At 37.3% G+C, this 17,718-nt stretch overlaps 1 protein-coding gene across 4 annotated transcripts in view; it reads right to left on the minus strand.

Annotated features, from left to right (window-relative positions):
• Positions 1-17,718, minus strand: part of DZANK1 (double zinc ribbon and ankyrin repeat domains 1) — a 96,852-nt gene that overhangs the window by 59,779 nt on the left and 19,355 nt on the right. For all 4 annotated transcript variants that reach the window (XM_074317623.1, XM_074317624.1, XM_074317621.1 and 1 more), the window contains 2 exons: positions 15,945-16,000; positions 75-192 (listed from right to left, as the gene is read on the minus strand). In XM_074317623.1, coding sequence (XP_074173724.1) covers positions 75-192; positions 15,945-16,000 — 174 coding nt within the window. The remainder of the gene's footprint in view (positions 1-74; positions 193-15,944; positions 16,001-17,718) is intronic.

The following is a 17,718-nucleotide window of genomic DNA, read 5'->3' on the forward strand; positions in this document are numbered from 1 at the left end:
AGGTACTGTGCTACTGCTGCAAATAAACATCAGATAAACCAATAAAAAAAGATTTTAAGGATTCTGCTGCTCACCTGAGCTCCTTCTGGGGGTGGGAGACGACAGCCAAATATGGGTGGGACAGGTGAGCCACATTCTTGACAGAAGCGAGCAAAGGGATCAGATGGGCGGGGGGCAAGGCAGTGTGCACACCTACAACAAAAGAGGTTCCTAATTGGCCATGTTCTGACAGGTTTACATTAAGAAGTCAGATGAACATCTAAAAGTATTCAAACATTTTTCCCCCTTCTGCCGCCTTACCCCCGTTCTACTCCGGTTCAAGCCGTTGTTTCTCAGACTAGTTGTGTAGGATACAGCTCCCTGGCCCATGCTGGTGTTGTGAGCCTTGGGCTTACCCTCCCAAGCCAAGGCAGTAGGTCGTCGGTCAGCCGCTCACAGCAGTTCTCGCCCACTGCCGGCTGCTCACGCTGGCCACCGGCCATTCATGGCAGCACATGGTAGCCCACGGCGGCACTCGGCAGCCCACGGCAGCCCACGGCAGCCCACGGCAGCCCACGGCAGCCCACGGCAGCCGGCTGCCCAGCTCCAGGAAGAGCTGTTGTTCACAATCTTAGCTGTAGAGGGCGCAGCTTACTGGCCCATGTGGGAATAGAACCGGCGACCTCTGCTTAGGAGCACAGCGCTCCAATCACCTGAGCCACTGAGCTGGCCCACAAACATTTTAAAAACTAAAATAAAAAATAATGAGCAGAATACTCTCAAAGACTATGGGATAAGATCAAGATGTAAAATTCTTCTCTAGTCATTATAAAGTGACGTCACAACTGGAATCACTGGTGCCGTTCACCTGTAGGCCAGACCCATCTCACTTCCTGACTGCAGCTGAAGTTTATCAGCAGCCTTGATCACACTTCTTTGTGGGGCTCTGGCTTGTCCTTTCACATTGGATTTGATGTGTCTGAGGGTGAGCCTTGGGAATTCCAGGAATGTCTACGTTGCATTTTTATGACTTCCTACCTGAGCACTGAGCCCAGTCTGTGTGACACTTTGGAGGGTCACTGTTAGTCAAGCCCTGCCTTTGTCTTCACTCACCTGGTCAGAATCCCAAAGCCTTGCCCCAGCAACATCTGACCCCATTTCTTGGGAAGCTGGATGCCATCAATTAGTTCTCATCAACCTACCTGGATTCTGGATATCAGCCAAAGGGAAAGCATTGACAAAATTCAACACCCTTTCATGTAAAAAAAAAAAAAAATTCCATAAACTAAGAACAGAGGGAAACATTCTCAACATGATAAAGGCCACATATGGAAAAACCCACAGCTAACATCATACTCAATGGTGGAAGACTGAAAGCTTTTCCCCTAAGTTCAAGAACAAGACAAGGATAGCTACTTTCTATTCAACATAGTATCAGAAGTTCTAAAAAGAGCAATTAGGCAAGAAAAGAAATAAAAGGAATACGTTAAATTATCTCTGTTCACAGATAGATGATCTTATATGTAGAAAACCTGAGAGAATACACACACACAGTAAATTATTAGAACTAATAAATTAATTCAGGCAAGTGGTAGGGTAAAAAAAAAAAACCCAACACACAAAAATCAATTGTATTCCTATGAATAATTTGAGAAAGAAATTAAGGAAACAATTTCATTTATAATAGCATCAGAAAGAATAACATACTTAGGAATAAATATAACCAAGGAGATGAAAGCTTTCTACAACGAAAACTACTTCTCTGAAAGAAATTAAACATAAATTAAAGGAAAGATGTCCTGTGTTCATGAATCAGAAGACTGAATATTGTTAAGATAAAAATACTCCCCTAAGCCGGCCGGCCCAGTGGCTCAGGCAGTTAGAGCTCCATGTTCCTCCCTCCGAAGGCTGCCGGTTCAATTCCCACATGGGCCAGTGGGCTCTCAACCACAAGGTTGCCAGTTCAATTCCTTGAGTCCCGCAATGGATGGTGGGCTCTGCCCCCTGCAACTAAGATTGAACACAGCACCTTAAGCTGAGCTGCCTCTGAGCTCCTGAATGGCTCAGTTGGTTGGAGCGCATCCTTTCAACCACAAGGTTGTCGGTTTGACTCCCGCAAGGGATGGTGGGCTGTGCCCCCTGCAACTAGCAATGGCAACTGGACCTGGAGCTGAGCTGCGCCCTCCACAACTAAGATTGAAAGGACAACTTGACTTGGAAAAAGAAAAGTCCTGGAAGTACACACTGTTCCCCAATAAAGTCCTGTTCCCCTTCCCCAATAAAATCTTTTTTAAAAAAATCTACAGATTCAGTGTAATCCCTATCAAACTACCAATGACATTTTTTGCAAAAAGAAAAACTCATCCTAAATTCATTATGGAATCACAAGGAACCCCCAATAAACAAAACAGTCTTTAAAAATAACAACAAAGTTGGAGGACTCACACTTCCTGATTCCAATGTTTACTACAAATCTAATAAAAGCAGTGTTGTTGTAGCAATAAGGGCAGACAGAGACCAATAGAATAGAATAGAGAGCCTAGAAATAAACCCTTGCACATATGGTCAAATGGTTTTTGAAAAGGGTGCCAACACCATTCAAAACTGTCTTTTTAACAGTGGTGCTGGGAAAAATGGGTATCCACATGCAAAAGAATGAAGTTGGAACCTTACCTTATACCATATACAAAAATTAACTCAAAATGGTTCAAAGATCTGAATGTAAGAGGTAAATCTATAAATCTCTTAGAAGAACACATAAAGGACAAGGCTTTATTACACTGGACTTGGCAGCGATTTCTTGGATATACCAAAAAGCACAGTCTATAAAAGAAAAGAAAAAAACAGATAAACTGCACTTGATCATAATTAAAAACTCTGTATCAAAGGATACTATCAAGGTAATGAAAAGACAACCAAAAAATGGGAGAAAATATTTCCAAATCATACATCTGATAAGGAATTAATGATATCCAGAGTATATAAAGAGGTCCTGCAACTTAACAAGAAAAATAAACAATTCATTGAAAAATGAGCAAAAGACTTTAGTAGATATTTCTCCAAAGAAGAAATACAACTGGCCAAGAAAGATATGAAAAGATTCTCACTATCACTTGCCATTAGGGAAATGGAAATCAAAACCAAAATGAGATGCTGTTTTTTGTCATTAGGCTGGCTATTAACAACAAAAATGGAAAATGAGAGTTGACAAGGATGTTAAAAAAATCGAAACACTTGTGCATTTCTGATGGAAACATAAAATGATGCAGCTGCTGTAGAAAACAGTTTGGCAATTCTGCAGAAAGCTAAACATAGAGTTACCATATAATCTGGAAATTTCACTCTTAGGCAAATACCCAAATGAATTGAAGGCAGGGACTCAAAATAAATACATGTACACCAATGCTCACAACAGCATTATTCACAATAGTCAAATGGTACAAATAACTCAAATATCGATCAACAGATGACTGGATAAACAAAATGTGGTATATACATACAATGGAATATTATTTATGTTTAATAAGGAATGTAATTCTGATACATGCTACAGCATGGATGAACCTGGAAAACATGCTAAGTGACATAAGTCAGACACAAAAGGACAAATATTGTCTGATTCCTCTTACAGGAGGTAACTAGAATAGGTAAATTTATAGAAACAGAAAGCAGAGTAGAGGTTACCAGGTGTTACAACGAGAGGGTAATGGGGAGTTCTTGTTTAAGGGGAATCAAGTTCTATTTAGAATGATGAAAAAGTTCTGGCAATGGATAGTGGTGATGGTTGCACCATATTGTGAATGTACTTAGTACCACTAAATTTTACATTTAGTGTTAAAGTGGTAAATTTTATTTATGCATATTTTGCCATTATAAAAAAGTATAAAGGACCTCAAAAATAACTGATTATATGAAACAAAAGTAGTATTGCATTGTGGGTTCATAATATTTATAAAAGTAAAGTGTATGACCACAATAATAGAAAGTCTATTGGTATTCAATTATTGGAAATATACTGTCATAAGGTTCTTGTGCTAAAAATGAAGTAGTATAACACCACTTGTATATAAAATGTAATAAGTTAAGAACATATGTATACTATAAGCCCTAGAGCAACCACTAAAAATAAGGTATAACTAATAGACCAACAAAGGAGATAAAATAAAATGGAATTATATTAGGTTGGTACAAAAGTAATTGACGTTTAAAAGATTAAAAGTAATTGAAAAACTGCAATTACTTTTCCACCAACCTAATAAAACATATCCAATTAATCCAAAAGAAGGCAGAAAACAAACAAAAGACAACAAAGAATAGATAAGACTAACAAAACAAATAGCGCGATGGTTGATTTCAATTCAAACTTATCAATAATCAGAATAAATATAAATACTCTTAACATTTCAATTAAAATGCAGAGATTGTCAGACGTGATTTTCAACAAAGCAAGACCTAATTCTATGCTATTTTTGAAGAATCCAACTTTATAGAGAGACACAAATAGGTTAAAAACAAGAGGATGAAAGATTTACCATGCAAACACTAATTTTAAGAAAGCAGGAGTGACTACATTAATATCAGACAAAACAGATTTCTGAGCAAAGAATATTACCAGAATTGAAGGTTATTTCATAGTGAAAAGGAGGGGCCAATTCAGCAAGAGGACAAAAATCCAACAGGTTTATATACTTCATAATAGAGTTTCAAAGTACATGAAGCAAGCTGATAGTAATGCAATGATAAGTAGACAAATTCACAATTATAATCATAGATTTCAACACAATTTTCTCAATAGTCGATTAAACAATAGACAAAATCAATAAGGACAGAGACATTTTAAACAATACTTTCAACCAACTTAACCTGACATTTATAGAACAGTCACCCTAGCAAAATACACATTCTTTTCAAGTGCACATGAAACATTTTCCAATCAAATCATATAATATATGTTCTCTGACCAAAAAAGGAATTAAATCTTAAATAAACACCAGGAGATATAAGGAAAATCCCCAAATATTGAGAAATTCAATAAAACACTTCTAAATAGCTCATGGGTCAAAAAGAAATAACAAGGATAGTTAGAAATGGTTTGAACTAAATAAAATTAAAACACAATGTATCACAATTTGTGGGCTTCAATTAAAGCAGTATTCAGGAAGAAATGCCTATATTAGAGTTCTAAATGCCTATATTAAACAAGGAAAGGCTTCAAATGAATGGCTTCGTCTTCCACATTAAAGAAATTAGAAAAAGAAGACCAAACGAAACTCAAGATTCACTCAAAAAGAAATAAATATGAAAGATGTATCTATTAAACAAATTGAATAATGTGCAGTTTTAAAATTGTCCTTAAGACTCTGGACCTCAATGCTTTCACTGGTAAATTCTACCAAACACGTGAGGAAAAAATACCAATTCTACACAAAATCTTTCAGAAAATTGAAGAAGAGAGAATATTTCCCAACTCATTTTATGAAGTCAGAATTATCCTGATAAAAAAACTAGACAAAGATATTATTACAAGACAAAAAACTATACACCAATATCTCTCATACACATACGTGCAAAAAATCTTTATAATTTAGTGGATCAGATTAAACATTATGAAAATGGAATTTTTCTCAGGAATGTATAGTTGATTTAAAACTTGAAAATCAATCATTATTATTCACCATATGAACAGAAAAAGAAAAAACATATAATCATTTTAATACATGGAGAAAATATTTTGGACAAAATCCAACATTTAGTCCTGATGAAAAAAAAAGAAAAACAAAACAAAAAAACTCAGTAAATTAGAAATAGAAGAAAATTTCTTCATTCTGAAATTTCAAGAAAAACCCTACAGCTAATATCTTTAATATCAAGAAATGGAATACTTTCTCCCAAGGATCAGGAATAAGGCAAGGATGTCTACGGTCACCATGTCTATAACAAATTTACTGGCAGTTTTGGCCAGTGCAGCAAGTCAATAAAAAGAAAGAAATGGAGCCTATATAGGAAATGAAAGAGTAAAATAACTTTTTAATTGCAGTGACCTGATCACTTAAACAGGTAATTCTATGGAATCTACCAAAAGAGCTAAAAGAATAAGTGAGTTTAGTAAAGTTCCAGGATATATGGCCACTACACAAAAATGAATTGTATTTTATATTCTAGCAATAAATAATCACAAATTTACAAGCAATAACATTCATGACAGCATCAAAAAAATGAAATACTTAGGGATAAATTTGACAAAAGATATGTAAAGCCTGTGCTCTAAAAACTACATAATGTTGCTAAAAGACATTAATGAAGACCTAAATAATGATGTGATATACTATTTTCCTAGACTTTAAAGACTCAAAACTGTTATGTCAATTTTCTTTAGATTAATATATAAATTTAATGCAACCCAAATCTAAATTCTAGTAGACATTTTACAGATTTTGACAAGCTGATTTTAAAATGTATTTGAAAATGTAAAGAACCTAGAATAGCCAAAACATTTTTGTAAATGAAGAAAAAAGTTGGAGAATTTATAATACTTGGTTTCAAAACCTATTATAAAACTCTAGTAATCAAAGCAGTGTAGCAGTAAATAAATATAGACAAAAATCAATGAACCAGAATATAGAGTCCAGAAAACAGATTAACACAGATATTGTCAATTGCTTTTAAGCATTCCAAAGTAATCAATGGGGAAAGGATCATCTTTTCTGGAATAAATGGATATCCATATGCAAAAAATATGAGCCTGAACCCTTACCTCATACCACATTCAAAATTAACTAAATATGGATCACAGACCTAAATGTAAGAGATAAAACTTCTAGAAGAAAACATAGAAGAAAATATTAGTGAGTGGGGAAATGTGTTGGATTTAGGAAAGACTTCTTAAATACATCAAAATAAGCAGGAAGTATAAAAGAAAAATTAATACGTTAGATTTCATCAAAAGTAAAAACATTAACTCTTTAGAAAAAAAAAAAACTTTCGTAAAATGAAAAGCCAAAGACTGGGAGAACATATTTGCAAAGCACATATCTAACAAAAGAGAACATGTATAATTCTATAATGACAAGGTATAGAATCAAATTTTAAAAAAGGACAAAAAGGGCCAGCCCGGTGGCTCAGGCGGTTAGAGCTCCATGCTCCTAACTCCGAAGGCTGCCGGTTCGATTCCCACATGGGCCAGTGGGCTCTCAACCACAAGGTTGCCGGTTCAACTCCTCAAGTCCCGCAAGGGATGGTGGGCTCCGCTCCCTGCAACTAAGATTGAACAGGGCACCTTGAGCTGAGCTGCTGCTGAGCTCCCGGATGGCTCAGTTGTTTGGAGTGTGTCCTCTCAACCACAAGGTTGCTGGTTCAACTCCCGCAAGGGATGGTGGGCTGCGCCCCCTGCAACTAGCAATGGCAACTGGACCTGGAGCTGAGCTGCGTCCTCCACAACTAAGACTGAAAGGACAACAACTTGAACCTAAATGGCACCTTCCACAACTAAAACTTGGAAAAAAAAAAAGTCCTGGAAATACACACTGTTCCCCAATAAAGTCCTGTTCCCCTTCCCCAATAAAATTTTTAAAAATAATACAATAATAAAATAAAAAAGGACAAAAAGCTTGGACAGTTTCCCAAAAAAGATGCATGGACAGCAAATAAGCACATTAAAAAATGTTCAAAATCATTAGTCACTAGGAAAATGCAAATGAAAACTACATCGACCACCTCACTAGAATGGACAAAAACAAAAGTGTTGGTGAGGATGCAGAGAAACTGTAATTATCATACACTGTTGGTGGGAATGTAAAATGGTACAACCTCTTTGGAAAATCGTTTGACAGTGTTTTTTAAAAAAGCATACACCTATCGGTCTGTCAGTGATGATGGTAGATTAGATAAACACTAACTGCATCTCAGGATCACACCAAAATTACAAATAAATTAAAGAACAATCAACTTCAAGATTCATCTGAACACTAGCTAAACAGAACCACTATTACTAAGGATATAAAGATGAGGCCATGTTGAGACTGGCAGGACGGGCGAAGACGCGAAATGGGCTGACCCCAAACCCACAGAAAGAGGTTGAGTACCAGGGGGGTGGGGAAATTTTGGTGGCAAATATCCCCCCTGAAGAGGGAGAGGGGTTCCCCAGCCCAGGCGTCCTGTGCTGGGAAGAGGAGTTCCCATGGCATCTGGCAGTGAAAATCAGCAAAGACTCTGCCTGCCCTTCCGTATGGGGCAGAAGGTGCCTGGAAACCCAGATGCTCTCTTGTAGAGCCAAACACGGACTCGCTCGCTGGTGGGCACTCACCTAGTCTCTGGTGGAAGGGGTGGCAGCTCAGGAGTCCCAGGGACATATGGGGAAGGACTGAACTGAGTACCTTTGGTGCAGGAACTGGAGAGAGCTGGGAGTCATTGTTTTCTGTGTGGGGCCTGCACACGTGTGGCTTACAGCGGGGAGCCATCTTTTCAGGATTAATCCCTCCCCCAAAGGCCGAAGTCTAGGACTGCACTGGTTTGGTGGAATCTTGCATTCACTGCATTGGTGACACCCTGGGTGCCCTCCGTCCCCATAGCTTGTGCTACATGGCCTGGGAAACTCTTGGTAGCACAGATGCGCGGTGGCTAGCCATAGTGTTTTTGGGGCATTTTTGTGGGGTTGTCGCGGGCCCAGCACCTGTCTGGGAGCAGAGACTGTACTGAACTTGTAGAAACCACTGACCACATCTCTTAGCCCCCTGGAACCCTACACCGCCCACACAAACGTGCACTGGCAGGGGCACTTTTGGTGCCTGGGTGACCAGTTCCACCCCACAAGCCCAGGAGGAGGTTTATTAGAGCAGTGGACAATCAGCAACAGCCTGGGGAGATTTTGGTGGTAAACAGTGACCCAAAAACTACCTCACAGTCCCTGGAGAGCAGCTCTTGGGAATTTGCAAGCCTGAGGTGGTAGTTGGCTTCAGTGTTCTCAGGGTGCTGGGCTAGGTGGTCACAGGCCAGGTACTGGTGTAAGAACTGAATCTGCACTAATGTAAAAATCACTGGTCACGTCTCCTGACTCACTTGAACTCTACCCCATCCAGCTAGCTCTGCATCACTGAAAGCACTGTCAACACTGGCTCAACCAGCCAGGCACTGGACCTAAGGAGCCTCTTTCAATTGCTGGGCCTCATAGGCAGCTGGCAGGTGGCAATAAGCCCAGGCGGCCCTGGGCCTTTTGCTAAGCTGCCTCAGGTCCACTATTGGTGGAAGTAGGCCTTAGTTCACAGTGAAGCCACTCTGACACACCTCCAAGTCCAGCACAGGCAGCAGCCAACCACATACAGCTTTGAGGCACCTACCAGGTGGCCATGGGCCGGTAACAGGCAGGGCTGAAATTACCCTGTATCACAGCCCGGGCCAAGAGACACCAGAAATATACCCAGGGGGCAGCTTCAGAACACATCAGAGCACAACCTGGTTAGACTCACAACTGGCACACCCAAAAGGGGGTCTCAACAGGCACAAGAGCCCACAGGGGTGAAGCCTTCTCTGAGGGGTCAGCCCTCCCCCCCAAAACCACAGCAGCTTATACACTGTGGGCATAGCCAATCCTCACAGTCAGCCTGGGAGTCAATCACACCCACTGACAAGCCAAAAGCAATCAAGGGTCAACTACAACAGGAGAATACACAAAACACAAGGGACAACTCTGGAACACACACACAGGAGTTAAGGAGACTGTGCAATTCGACTACACAGGACACATACTACATAAGGTCACCCAGCAAAGACTGAGAGACACAGGAGAGCTACCTAATACGTAGAAGCAAACACAGAGTAGCAGCTAGAACGAGGAAACAAAGAAACATGTCCCAAATAAAAGAACAGGAGAAACCTCCAGAAATGGACCTAAATGAAATGGAGGCAACCAACCTACCAGAGAAAGAGTTTAAAACACTGATTGTAAGAATGCTTAAGGAACGTAGTGAGAATTTCAACAAAGAGATAGCAAGCATAAAGGACATGGAAACCATGAAAAATAACCAGTCAGAAATAAAGAATACAATAACTGAAATGAAGAATACACGAGAAGGAAACACCAGCAGATTAGAGGAAGCAGAGAATCAAATCAGCAATTTAGAAGACAAGGTAACAGAATACACCCAATCAGAACAACAAAAACAAAAAAAGAATAAAAAACAATGAAAATAGTTTAAGAGAACTGTAGGACAACATCAAGCACAACAACATTCACATCACAGGAGTACCAGAAGGAGAAGAGAGGGAGCAAAGGATCAAGAACTTATTTGAAGAAATAATGACTGAAAACTTCCCTAACCTGGTAAAGGAAAATGACATACGAGCCCAGGAAGTGCAGAGTGTCCCCAACAAGATGAACCCAAACAGGCCCACACAAAGACACATCATAGTTAAAATGGCAAAGGTTAAAGACAAAGAGAGAATCCTAAAAGCAGCAAGAGAAAGACAGCTAGTTACTTACAAGGGAGCTCCCATAAGACTATCAACTGACTTTTCTACAGAAACTTTTCAGGCCAGAAGGGAATGGCAGGAAATATTCAAACTGATGAAAAACAAGGGCCTATAACCAACATTGCTCTACCAAGCAATGCTATCATTTAAAAATTGAAGGAGAGATAAAGAGCTTCCCAGAAAAGAAAAAGCTAAAGGAATTCATTACCACCAAGCCAATATTACAGCACATGCTAAAAGGGCTTCTTTAAACAGAAGAAAGGATAAAATAAACTAACTAACAAACACTAGAAATACAAATAATAAAATGGCAATAACTATGTACCTATCAATAATCACTTTAATGTAAATGGATTAAATTCTCCAATCAAAAGACATATGGTAGCTGGGTGGATAAGAAAACAAGACCCATGGATATGCTGTCTATAAGAGACCAACCTCAGATCAAAAGACACACACACACTGAAAGTAAAGAGATGGAATAAGATATTTCACACAAATGGAAATGAGAAAAAAGCTGGGGTAGCAATACTTACATCATACAAAACAGACTTTAAAACAAAGGCAATAATAAAAGACAAAGAAGGGCACTGCATAATAATAAAGGGATCAATCCAACAAGAGTACACAACCCTAGTAAACATCTATGCACCCAACATAGGAGCGCCTAAATATATAAAACAAATATTGACTGACATAAAGGGAGAGATCGACAATAACACTATCATAGTAGGGGACTTTTACATCCCATTGAAAACAATGGGAAAAAAAGAAAAGAAAACAATGGATAGATCTTCCAGACAGAAAATCAACAAGGAAACAGCAGCCTTAAATGACACACTTAGACCAGATGGATTTAATTGATATTTTTAGAGCATTTCACTCCAAGGCAGCAGAATATATATTCTTGTCACATGTACATGGAACATTTTCTAAGACAGACCATATGCTAGGCCACAAAACAAGTCTCAATACACTTAAGAAAACTGAAATCATATCAAGTGACTTCTCTGACCACAGTGCTATGAAACAAGAAATTACAAGAAAAAAACTGGAAAACACCCAAACACATGGAGTCTGAATAACATGCTACTAAATAATGAATGGGTCAACAATGAGATCAAGGAAGAAATCAAAGACACGTTGAGACAAATGAAAATGAAAACACAACAACCCAAAATATATGGGATGCAGCGAAAGCAGTCAAAAGAGGGAAATTCATAGCAATGCAGGCCTACCTAAAAAAACAAGAAAAATCTCAAATCAACAGTCTATCTTTACATGTAAGGGAACTGGAAAAAGAACAGCAAAATAAGCCCAAAGTGAATACAAGGATGGAAATAATAAAGATCAGAGTGGGGAAAAAATGAAATAGAGACCAAAAAAGATAAATAAATAAATACAAAAGATCAATGAAACCAAGAGCTGTTTTTTTTAAAAGATAAACAAAATTGACAAACCTTTAGTCAGACTCAACAAGAAAAAGAGAGAATCCAAATTAATAAAATCAGAAATGAAAGGAGAAGTGACAGCAGACACCACAGAAATACAATACTATGAGCAACTATATACCAACAAATTAGACATTCTGGAAAAAATGGATAAATTCCTAGAAGCATACAATCCTCCAAGGCTGAATCAAGAAGAAACAGAAAATCACAACAGACAAATTACCAACAATGACATCGAATCAATAATCAACAATCTCCCAACAAACAAAAGTCTTGGACCAGATGGCTTCATAGGTGAAATTTACCAAACATTCAAAAAAGAATTAACACCCATTCTCCTCAAACTATTCCAAAAAATCCAGAAGGAAGGAAGGTTCCCAAGCTCATTTTATGAGGCCACCATTACCCTGATTCCAAAACCAAAGACATTACAAAAAATAAAAATAAAACTATAGGCCATTATCCCTAATGAACATAGATGCAAAAATCCTCAAGAAAATATTAGCAAACTGAATTCAGCTGTACAGTAAAAAGATCATATACCAGGATCAAGTAGGAGTCATTCTTGGTATGCAAGGTTGGTTCAATATCTACAAACCAATTAATGAGATACACCACATCAGACAAAATGAAAAATAAAAACGATATGGTCATATGAATAGTCAAAATCCAGCATCCATTTATGATACAAACTCTCAGTAAAGTGGGAATAGAGGGAACATACCTCAACATATGCTAATGCTAAAAGCATTCCCCTTAACATCAGAAACAAAACAAGGATGCCCAGTTCCACCACTTTTATTCAATATAGTACTGGAAGTTCTAGCCACAGCAATCAGACAATAAAAAGAAATGAAAGGCATCCAAATTGGAAAGGAGGATGTAAAATCGTCATTATTTGCAGATGACATGATGCTATATACCGAGAACCCCAAAGATTCCACCAAAAAAACTATTAGGATGATAAATGAATTTAGTAAAGTAGCAGGATACAAAACTAATATTCACAAATTGGTTCCATTTTTATACATCAATAACAAACTATCAGAATGAGAAATTAAGAAAACAACTCCATTTACAATTGCATCAGAAAAATACTTAGAAATAAATTTAATCTACGAAATAAAAGACCTGTACTCAGAAAATTATAAGATATTGAAGACAGAAATTAAAGAAGGCACGAATAAATGGAAAAACATGCCATGCTCATGGAAAGGAAGAATTAATATAGTTAAAATGTCCATACTACTCAAAGCAATATACAGATTCAATGCAATTCCTATCATAATACCAATGGCATTTTTCACAGAACTAGAACAAATAATCCTAAAATTTATATAGAAGCATAAAAGACACTGAATAGCCACAGTAATTCTGAGAAATAAGAATAAAGCAGGAGGTATCATGCTATCTGATATTAAATTATACTACAAGGTTATAGTAATCAATATAGCATGGTGTTGGCATCAAAACAGACACATAGATCAATGGAACAAAATACAGAGCCCAGAAATAAATCTATGCCTATATGGTCATTTAATCTATGTCCAAAGAAGCAAGAATTTACATTGGGGTAAAGAGAGTCTGTTTAATAAATGGTGCTGGGAAAACTGGACAGTTACATGCAAAAAAAAAAAAAAAAAAAAAAATGAAACCGGACCACCTTTTTACACCATATACAAGAATAAACTCAAAATGGATTAAAGACTTAAATGTAAGACCCTAAACCATAAAACTCCTAGAAGAAAATGTAGGAAGTAAACTCGATGACATTATCCTTAATAATATATTTACTAATACATCCCCTCGGGAAAGGGAAGCAAAAGAAAAAATAAACATATGAGACTACATCAAAGTAAAAAGTTTTTTTCACAGCAAAGGAAAACATCAACAGAACAGAAAGACATCCTACTGAATCTCAGAAGATATCTGCCAATGATACATCTGATAAGGGGGTTAATATCCAAAATTTAGTACAAAAACTCATATAACTCAACACCAAAAAAACAAACAACCCAATTAAAAAATGGGCAGAGGACATGAAGAGACATTTCTCTAAAGAGGACATACAGATGTCTAATAGACATATGGAAAGATGCTCAACATCACTAATCATTAGAGAAATGCAAATAAAAACCACAATGAGATACCATCTCACTCCTCTCAGAATGGCCTTCATCAATAAATCAACAAACACCAAGTGCTGGCGAGGATGTGGAGAAAGGGAACCTTCATGCACTGTTGGTGGGATTTCAAATTGGCGCAGTCACTATGGAAAACAGTATGAAGGTTCCTCAAAAAATTAAAAATAGAACTACCTTATTACCCAGCAATTCCACTCCTGAGTATTTATCCAAAGTAATCCAAAACAGTAATTCATATGTTGATTGCAGCACTGTTTCAAGATATGGAAACAACTGAAATGTCCATCATAGATGAGTAGATGAAGAAACGATGATAAATTTATACAATGGAGTATTACTCTGCTATAAAATGAATGAAATCTTACCATTTGCAATAACACAGATGGACCTAGAGAATATTATGCTAAGTGAAATAAGTCAGACTTTGAAAGACAAATACCATATGATCTCACTTATATGTGGAATGTAAACAGAGTAAATGAGCAAACAAAACAGATTAGACTAAGAGATACAGAGAAAAAAAACTGATGGTTGCTAGATGGGAAGGGGTTGGGGATAGGGGAGAAGGTGAAGGGATTAGAAAGGAAAAGGTCACAAAACAGTCAGGGGGATGTGAAATACAGTATGGGGAATATAATCAATAATGTTGTAAAGACTATGTAGGATGTCAATGGGTACTGGACATATGGGGGGATCACTTCGTAGACTGTGTAGATGCCTGACCACTGAAGTAGAATAATATTGAATGTCAACTGTAATTAAACACACACGTGCACGCGCGAGATGCCGAGAAAATGTATACAAAATTTAGGAAAGGAAAACTGTATTAAAATTGTAATACTAAATGTATACTGATAAAAGATGAATACAAATCACGTTTGACTTCTGCAATTACAAGAAGTGCTCAAAATGGTTACCATCAGTGTCCAGACACTTCTGATTCTGGCAAACGACTGCTTGAGCAACGCTGACCAAAGTGTCCACTTGTATACATTTTTTTTGGCACCCCTGGTATATAGTCATGGGATGTAAAGTACAGCACAGGGAATATAGTCAATGGAATTGTAACAGCTATAGATGATGTCAGAGAGGCAGTAGACTGGAGGGGGGTTATCACTTTGCGAGGCATGTAAATGTCTAATCATTATGTTGTGTTGTAAACCTGAAACTATTATTTAAAAAAAAGTTAAAAGAAAAAGAAAAAAACCATACACCTATCATATGACTCTATCATTCCACTGCTAGGTGTTTACCTGAGTGAAATGAAAGTATCTGCACACAGTATCACTTGGGTACAAATGTTCATTCATTGCAGCTTTATCTGTAACAGCCAAAAACTGCAAACAACCCTGATGTCCATCAATAGGTAACGACTAACTGGATAAACAAACTGTGATATATCCATACAATGGAATACTATTTAGCAACAAAAATAAATAAATGTTTGGTACATGTAACGACATGGGCGAGTATCAAAATAATTCGGCTGAGTGAAAGAAGCCTGGCCAAAAAAAAAATGGAGTACACACTGAATCATTCCATTTACATATGGAATCAAATGTAAACTAAGCTATGGTGACAAGAAACAGATCTGTAGTTGCCTAGGGATGGGGAGGGGCACAAGAGAAATTTCAAAAAGGTACCATGTAGGAAACTTTTGGAGGTGATAGATTTGCTCATTTTCTTGCTTGTGGTGATAGTTTCAAGGTTACATACACATGTCAACTGTATTCATTAAATAAGTACAGTTTATTATATGCCAATTATACGTTTAAAATCTGTAAAATTTAATAAGAAACCGTTTGGGGTGGGCAAACACCATTGTTATGTCCCATGATTGAATTCTTTTTGACCTTAATGTGTCTTAGCAGGATTTAAGAAACAGTGAAAAAAATGCGATACTTACTTGAGAAAGTCTGTCTCCCTTTGAATTCGCATGATCTCTGTGCTTGTCAAACTCTTCTGAAAAGAATAAGTGAATGAACTAATCAGAGACAGTTTTGGAAACATGGAGGAAAAACAGAGGGTTGCTAGAGGGGCGGGGGGGTGGGGATAAGGGGAAGGTGAGAGGTTTTGAAAAATAGTCGGTAACCACAAGATGGTCATGGGGGTTTGAAAATTAATTTGGGGAATGTACAGAGGGATAGTGGATGGGGGGAGGGGGGTTCACACAGTGTGAGGGATATAAATGATAAACGTCTAAGTTTTGCTTTGTCTTGTGCACCTGAAACTAATAAAAAAAATAAAGAAAGAAAGAAAGAAAAAAAAAACTCTTCTGGCCAGTTATGTGTGCAAAACTAGGGAACTGAAATTAAGAATATAATAAAATCATGGTAAAGCTGTAATACAATAAAATTTCATCAAAAATTCATTTTAATGTTTTATCTTCTATCCAGCACCCATCCTTTAAAAACCATGATGGGGACGTCATAAGTAATGATTACCTCAGTACCCAAAATTTAAAAATTGAAGTGCTATTCATAATCAGATATGTATATTTCATTAAAAACATGAGTTTACAAACAAAAATACCTGAATTTACCATCAAACACACCAGATTTTAGAATTTGTAAACCTAAGTTAGCATCCATTTTTCTCTAAGATTACATCTCTAGGAAATTCAAGAGGACTCACTTAAAAGAACAAATGCACCAACTCTCTGCCGTTATCCACAAACATTTAACTCACTTTGACATATTTTTATTTGAGCATCCACTTTGTACCAGGCACTGTGTTTGATGCAAGGAAGGGGACAAAGATAAATATTACAGTACATGGCCTATCCTGGGACTCAGGTAGCTTCATGGGGTTTATAGGTCCAAGTGGTAGAAGAAAAGGACAGAAAAGAAGGTTGAATGAAGAAGGAACGTGAAGGGGAGAAGCTAACACTTATGGAGGGTCTGACAGTAATCAAATATGCCTGACATTTTGTAGCCATTATCCCCTTGATATTTCACAATGACCTTATGAGGTGGGTAGTATAATCCCATTTTGTTCTACTTTTATTAACACTTTCTTTTGATAATTTCAAACTTACAGAAAAGTTGCATGGATTGTATAAATAACTCCTGTATAACCAGTTTGACCAATTGTTCACATTAACATTTTGCCACAAATACTTTCATTCTCTGTCTCTCTCTGAATCAAGGAGAATAAACTGCAGCTAGGGTGCAGTCTCTAAATACTTTACTGTGCATTTCCTCCAAACGAGGATGTCCTCTTATACAATAGTATAATGATCAAAACCAGAAAAGTTAACAGTACACAGTACTATTATCTAACCCATAAATTTTTACTCAAATCTTATTAATTGTGCCAATGATACCCTTTCACAGCTGTACTTTTTTCGTCATCTAGGATTCCGTCTAGTATCACATTTTACATTTCATTATCATGTCTCTTTTGTCTCCTTTAATCTGGAATACTTCCTCAGCCTGTCTTTATCTTTCATGATGCTGACATTTTTTAGGAGTAACAGGTCAGTTAATTTGTAGATTCTCCTTCAATTTGGTTTTGTCTCATCTTTCCTTGTAATTGGATTCAGTCACGCATTTTGGTACAAACACCAGAGAAATGATATTGTGTCCATCTTTAGTGCATCATATCAAGAGACACATATATTCCCCATTTTTGAGATGAGAATGCTGAGGCTCAGAAAGTCTAAGTCACTTGCTTGAGGT

Source organism: Rhinolophus sinicus, linkage group LG13 (genome assembly GCF_036562045.2).
Source record: "Rhinolophus sinicus isolate RSC01 linkage group LG13, ASM3656204v1, whole genome shotgun sequence".
Taxonomy (NCBI): Eukaryota; Metazoa; Chordata; class Mammalia; order Chiroptera; family Rhinolophidae; genus Rhinolophus; species Rhinolophus sinicus.